This window comes from Cajanus cajan, chromosome 9, assembly GCF_000230855.2.
Source record: "Cajanus cajan strain Asha chromosome 9, NIPB_CcT2T_4, whole genome shotgun sequence".
NCBI classification, from domain to species: Eukaryota; Viridiplantae; Streptophyta; class Magnoliopsida; order Fabales; family Fabaceae; genus Cajanus; species Cajanus cajan.
Genome location: NC_138525.1, coordinates 51,163,179 through 51,170,215, shown reverse-complemented (window position 1 = coordinate 51,170,215; position 7,037 = coordinate 51,163,179). Strand labels below are relative to the sequence as shown.

General features: G+C 33.6%; 1 protein-coding gene across 2 annotated transcripts; it reads left to right on the top strand.

The window, feature by feature from the left end:
- The first annotated feature begins 948 nt into the window (after window positions 1-948).
- LOC109791982 (cyclin-A1-1) lies at window positions 949-6,700 on the top strand. Of its 2 annotated transcripts, none has more exons than XM_020351354.3 (11): window positions 949-1,372; window positions 2,076-2,460; window positions 2,570-2,706; window positions 2,884-2,976; window positions 3,070-3,203; window positions 3,324-3,399; window positions 3,495-3,571; window positions 3,671-3,707; window positions 5,572-5,721; window positions 5,820-5,954; window positions 6,241-6,700. In XM_020351354.3, exons 1-11 carry the CDS (start codon window positions 1,226-1,228, stop codon window positions 6,301-6,303), a joined length of 1,434 nt encoding a protein of 477 aa, XP_020206943.1. In that variant the 5' UTR covers window positions 949-1,225; the 3' UTR covers window positions 6,304-6,700. The 2 variants fall into 2 exon arrangements, with proteins under 2 accessions (XP_020206943.1, XP_020206942.1); XM_020351353.3 differs by having other exon boundaries at window positions 2,076-2,463.
- The last annotated feature ends 337 nt before the right edge of the window (window positions 6,701-7,037 follow it).

Sequence of the window (7,037 nt, the reverse complement as noted above, 5' to 3'; positions counted from 1 at the left end):
AATCTAACTTTAAGTTTTGAGAAAACAAAATTCAATTAAAAATTATTAAATAGTGTAATAGTTTATAAAAGTTACATTGATGTAATTTGATCTATCCTCTATATATGTCCGATCGAATGATATTGATTGTCAAAATTAGTGAAATTACAACTTTTTTTATAATACGTACACAATATTTAAATTATATTATATCTTTATATTACATTACAATTTTTTTAACTATTTTTCTTTAAAAAATGTTATTTTTAAGACATTTTCTTAACTTTTATTTCGTTATAATTTATCATAATGAATTTTATTTTTAAATTAAATTTTAATATTCTTAAAAAAGATGTCAACACTTAAAAAAATTATATTACAATATAAATTATTTATTATAAGATTAAAATATAGTTTATATGATCAAAACTATTTATTTACTCTAATTTTTTAATATAATACAATTTTTATATATACAAAATGTTTATTTATTATAATTTTTATTATGTAAAATAAAAAATTAATTTTGTATATTTCATAAACTAAAATACTTGGTCGAAGAAATTACACACAATGTGAGTTTGATTTATATCAATTGTCGTAATTTTTTTCTTATCATAATTATGACCTTTTTCTCAATATCTAGTAAGATTTATATATTTTTTACAATGACAAAGTTAATATACGAATAATATATACCACTAAGTTTATTTTGAAAAATTTTACGATTAAAGAAAAGCATTAAAAGAAATTTACCATGCATTAAAATATTGTTAAGAAATTTCAAACATGAAATCAATATTAAACTCGTACCAAAAATACTTCAAAATGAAAATTTTTCATTCTGAATTCAAAAAGAGAGAGAGAAATAAACCGAATTCAAATGTGATAGAAAAGGACCATATATTATTTGTCTATATATGTTTGATGCAAGTATACATAAATAGTAATTTCATAAAGTATTATGGATGTAGTTGAATTTGAATACCGTTGGGAATTTGAGAAACAAATTTGAAATCACGTGGAAGCGAACCCGCTCCCAACGGATACCGAGCCAAATCAACGGTTCACATCTCTTTCCATTTCAAATTTATCCACTTTCCTTCTTTCCTACACACACTGTATTGTATCCATCTTTGCCTTACTTCTGCAACAACAAAACCACTCTCCGATTATTCTTATAAATAAATATATAATAATTAAATTATACATCGTACTATCGACGAGTTTCATTGGAAGATTCGAAATGTCGACGCAGAATCGTCGTTCGTCGTTTTGTTCCTCAACGGCGTCGTCTTTGGCGAAACGACAGCCGTCAGTGCCGTCGGGAAAGACTCAGCCTGCGGCGAAGAGAGCGCCTCTTGCTAACCTCACCAATCAGAAGAATGCTTCGGTAATTCTTCATTATTATTTTTTTGATAATTACTCTGCAAAATGAAATCACTGAAATTTCAAAAATGTAATAGAATTTTTTTAGTTTCTTAGCTTTGCAGTTAAATCGTCTTTCAATGAAAATGGAATAAGACAGCATCATATATGTATGCACACGGATAGTGGATTAAATGGATAATTAATAAGTTTTTTTTTTGTATAAAAGAATTTTCATAAAACTTTCATGAATATAAAATGCGAGAATGCATTGATAATTTGATATGCATTTTATCTCTTCAAAGTTATCAAAAGAGGGTTTATAGATTAGTCTTGAAACTTTTGGTGTGCGGAGAAAATCTATGATTTTTACTTTCATTTATGTGATACACCGATACGTTAAGCTTAATGTTTGTGCGGAGTGGTATATTTGGACAAGATTAAAGAAAATTGAGAGATGAAAAGATAAGAATGAAAGAATAAGAATTTATTTTTTTAATTTGTTATGAATGTAAAGAAAACTTTTAGAGATGTAAAAAAATCCTTTTTTTTGTTTCATTGATCAATTGTTGTCACAAAGATCTACTTAATTTTGATGCTTAGTATGTTAGTTGTTTGCTGGGGTTTTACTTTATCTTTAGTTGTAAATTAGATGCTTAAGTATGTTGGTTGTTTGTTGAGGTTTTACTTTGTCTTTGTCGTAAATTAGCTGAATTTTGTAATGCAAGGTGTCAAGTGCAACAAAAATTGCCAAGACCAAGAAAGAGGCTCCTTCAAAAACCAATATCACAAGATCAACAATTTGTGGTAACAAATTACCCAAGTTAAAAACTATTAACTCAAGCACAGTTGTTATTCCAAAGGCTAATTCTTTACCACAAAGGAAGGATGCTGCTGCTCACACAGTCTCAGTGCCCCTTCGGAGCAGCATCGATGTTTCTCCTAGTAAATCAGATGGAAGGTCCGTTTCCATGGATGAGACAGTGTCTTCTTGTGATTCTATCAATAGTCCTGAAGTTGAATATCTGGACAACAAGGATGTTTTTGCTGCTGATTCAATTCAGAGAAAGATAATAAGTAGTTTGAACGTTTCTGATACTACAGAGCCAGAGGGTGGTATACTGTTGCAATTTTGGATTTTGATCTATTTTACTTATTGGTAATGAAGCATAGTATTTAATTTATCACTCTTTCTAATGTAGTATTGTTGATTTGTTTGCAGGTAAAATATGTAGTAGGGAAATAATTGTTGGGTCAGAAAGAGAGGACAAGATTGTCAATATCGACAATGTTTACTCTGATCCGCAGCTTTGTGAAGCCTATGTTTGTGACATCTACAAGCACCTACGTGAATCAGAGGTTGAACTTGTTTTTCCTTGTTAAAATAATGATTTTGTATTTCTTGCTTTCTATGTGGAATATAATGACTTGTTCTAGTTTTCACTTTTCATCACTACTAACCTGCAAAATGTTTACTATCAAAATGATAATTATGTATTCTTATGTCGGGTGTTCTTCCAATTTCTTAAATCTTAGGAAAAGAAAAGGCCTTCCACAGACTTCATGGAGAGAATTCAGAAGGACATAAATGTTAGCATGCGCGCTATATTGATTGACTGGCTTGTTGAGGTAATATTTCTTCATCATAAACATAGTCTTGAAATTTGTGATTTGTAATGTTAAAAAAAAAATGATATTGTATGCTAAACTTTTCAATTGCAGGTGGCTGAGGAGTATCGACTTGTACCTGATACATTGTATTTGACAGTGAACTACATAGATCGGTATCTTTCAGGGAATGCTATGAATAGCCAAAGGTTACAGTTACTCGGTGTTTCCTGCATGATGATTGCCTCGTAAGGAAGCATAATGTCCCTCTAATGTTTTCTGATCAATGTTACCTATTTTTTTATTGCCCTCTAGGCTCTAGCATTAACATATAGAACAATAATTTGGTATGTTGTTCTTGTTTACAGTAAATATGAAGAGATTTGTGCACCTCAGGTGGAAGAATTTTGTTATATAACAGATAATACGTACTTAAAAGAAGAGGTTTGCATTGAATTCTTTGGCTGAACTTTGCTGTTTTAAGTTCCTTACTCGTATGGCTTGAAGTGGCAAATCTCAGCAAAATCATTTTAAAGCAGGTTTTGCAAATGGAATCTACTATCCTGAATTATCTTAAGTTCGAATTGACAGCCCCAACAATTAAATGTTTCTCAAGGTAAATCAACTGTAATTGATAAACTATGATTTGGAAAAAAACTTTTGAAGTTCCACTGTTCTAAAATTCACATTTTCTTTTTTTGTGATGTAATTTCAGACGATTTGTTCGTGCAGCTGCTCAAGATGTCCAGGAGGTATCTTTCTCCCTGTAGCTCCTCATTTATTTGCTTTATGCATTTTCTCGGTCATAGGAAATGTTCATTTATTTAACTAGCATTTATAGCGGCTACTTCCATCTGTAGTTGCTCTTTCACCACATTTATTTTACTTTGTTATTGGCTTATGGCTCATTCCTGATAGGCTTTTTGACCCGGTTAAATTAAAAAAAAATAAAAATACACAAAATAAATTAAAAAAATAATAATTTACCGGACTAGGTAGTTTTTGTCATGTAGAGAGCCACGTGGATGAGAAAATGCATGGGGGTGGGCGTTTTTCAGAAAAAGCCCACCCCCAGGCGCCTTATGTGGCTGATGTGGCAGTTAAGCCACGTGGAAAAGAAAGAGCAGGGGGGAGGCGTTTTTCAGAAAGAGCCTACCCCCAGGGCGCCATCTTTTGCAAATGTTACACGTGGCACGTTTGTGAAGAAAGAGCATGGGGGAAGGCTTCTTCTGTTGCAGGGCCACGTTTGTGAAGAAAGAGCATGGGGGGAAGGCTTCTTCTGTTGCAGCCAAGTTTGTAAAAAGAGAGCAGGGGGAGGCGTTTTCAAGAAAAAACCTCCCCCAGGTACTATCTGTTGACGTCCTGATACGTTGTAATGCGCCTCTCCCCCAGGCGCTATGAAATTCAGACACTCCCTCCTAATAATTAAATGTAGAAGGTGTTATTGAGTTTTATAAAATTCACTTCTTCCGGTGTGGTCCAGGTGCTATCATATTTTATTTGGTGGTCCAGGATAGTGCAAGTGAGTAATATATTTTATTTGTTGTAATTTTAAATTTTAATTTTTATAATATATTGTATGGTGATTCGTTAGTACATGCTAGTAGTTGCCTGAGTTTCATTAAAATGAATTGAAGATGGCACAACCACATCTACATGAACATACAATTCAATCATATTCATTTTATATTGTCTCTCAAAGCTATCAAACATACACTCATATTCATGTAGATCTTGAGTGTATGTTTGATAGCTTTGAGAGACAATATAAAATGAATATGATTGAATTGTATGTTCATGTAGATGTGGTTGTGCCATCTTCAATTCATTTTAATGAAACTCGGGCAACCACTAGCATATACTAACGAAACACCATACAATATATTATTAAAAAAATTTAAAATTACAACAAATAAAATATATTACTCACTTGCACTACCCTGGACCACCAAATAAAATATGATAGCACCTGGACCACACCGGAAGAAGTGAATTTTGTGAAACCCAATAACACGTTCTACATTTAACTATTAGGAGGGAGTGTCTAAATTTCATAGCGCCTAGGGGAGAGGCGCATTACAACGTATCAGAACATCAACAGATAGTACCTGGGGGAGGTTTTTTCTTGAAAACGCCTCCCCCCTGCTCTTTTTTTACAAACGTGGCTGCAACAGAAGAAGCCTCCCCCCATGCTCTTTCTTCACAAACGTGGCCCTGCAACAGAAGAAGCCTTCCCCATGCTCTTTCTTCACAAACGTGCCACGTGTAACATTTGCAAAAGATGGCGCCTTGGGGGGAGGCTCTTTCTGAAAAACGTCTCCCCCCTGCTCTTTCTTTTCCACGTCCACATTAGCCACATAAGGCGCCTGGGGGGAGGCTTTTTCTGAAAAACGCCCACCCCCCATGCGTTTTCTCATCCACGTGGCTCCCTACATGGCAAAAACTACCTATTCCGGTAAATTGTTATTTTTTTAATTTATTTTGTGTATTTTTATTTTTTTTTAATTTAACTGGGTCAAAAAGCCTTCGTGATAAGTAGTAAAATATTATTGTTATGTATTCCATTCCTAAATTATTGGCCTGTTTTTGGTGTTTTTATCTGTCCATTTCTCACAGCTGCCTTCCCTTCAACTAGAGTGCTTAACCAATTATATTGCCGAATTATCCCTCTTGGAGTACACTATGCTCTCTTATCCTCCATCACTGATAGCTGCTTCTGCAATTTTCCTTGCCAAGTTTATACTTGCCCCTTCAAAGAGACCATGGGTATGCTGCTAGCCACAATTTCTATACCACTACCTGCATTGAGGAAAGTTTTTGTATAATTATTTTTGTATGACTTACTTTTTCTCTTTCTTCCACAGAATTCAACATTGCAGCATTACACGCTCTATCGGCCTTCTGATTTGTGTGCATGTGTAAAAGATCTCCATCGTCTGTGTTGCAGCAACCATGATTCTAATTTACCTGCAATCCGAGAGAAATACAGTCAGCACAAGGTAATTTTTCTAAGCACAAACATATTTGCTATGATAACCAATGAGTTTACGTAGTGGTTATGCTCACACATTATAGAAACAATTTATTTAGTGAGCAATCCGTATTCGACTCCTCTCAAGTGTGAAAATCCTTTGAACCAGTAGCAATCACAGGATTGCAAATGAGATTGGTCTCTGACTTGGTGGTCTGGGAATATGGCAGGACAAAAGGCATAATTGCTATGATTTGTTTTTTCCCTTTTAATCAGTTTGCTTACTTCCTGTTTTTACTTAATCTGTGTAACAGTACAAATGCGTGGCCAAGAAGCACATTCCTACTTCAATACCTCAAGAATTTTTTCAGAAGTGAGTTAAGGAATCCACATTGACAATCCAATTAATGGTTGCACTGTCCAAGTTTTGGCAAAAATAATCTCTCAATGATGCAAGGACTATGCCATGTTAAAAGCATAGTTGGAACCTGAATGATATCTCATGTTGTGACACAGATCAAACATTTCACATTAATATCAATATATCATTGAGATGTGCTGGTGGAGCTAGCGTTCTACTACTATGGTTCGACCAATGGTTCATTGGCTGGCATAAGAAGTCATTAATATTCCATATGACAAATTCCGTTCTCTTGTATACACAAAACACATTAAATGCTAATCAGTTATAGGAATTAGAATATCAATCTTCTCATTCTCAGTGTATACGCTGCAGGTGTTATCTCTTCTATTCAAAATATGTTTTGTTGCTCATGAAGTTTTCTTATTCAAATCATGGAAAGAAGAAAAAAAACTTGGAGAAAAGTGACGTTATTTTCACTCGATCCCTTTACTTTTTAATAGAAAAACAAATTAAGCATGCGTTAGTATAATTTAGTAAAAAAAAATGGATAGAAAAGCCGCTTTGATTTAATTTTGCTAGAGTTATCAAAATGGGTCGGAACCTGTAAATCAATCTGGTTCATTATGGACTAATGTTAGGTTGGGCCAAAAAATTTTGGTCCTTCCAATTATGAAAAAAATTTGACCTAGCTCACCAAAGTTTGTGATTTGGTTTTCTATGGTTTGTGATGAGTCAAATTGACTCCCA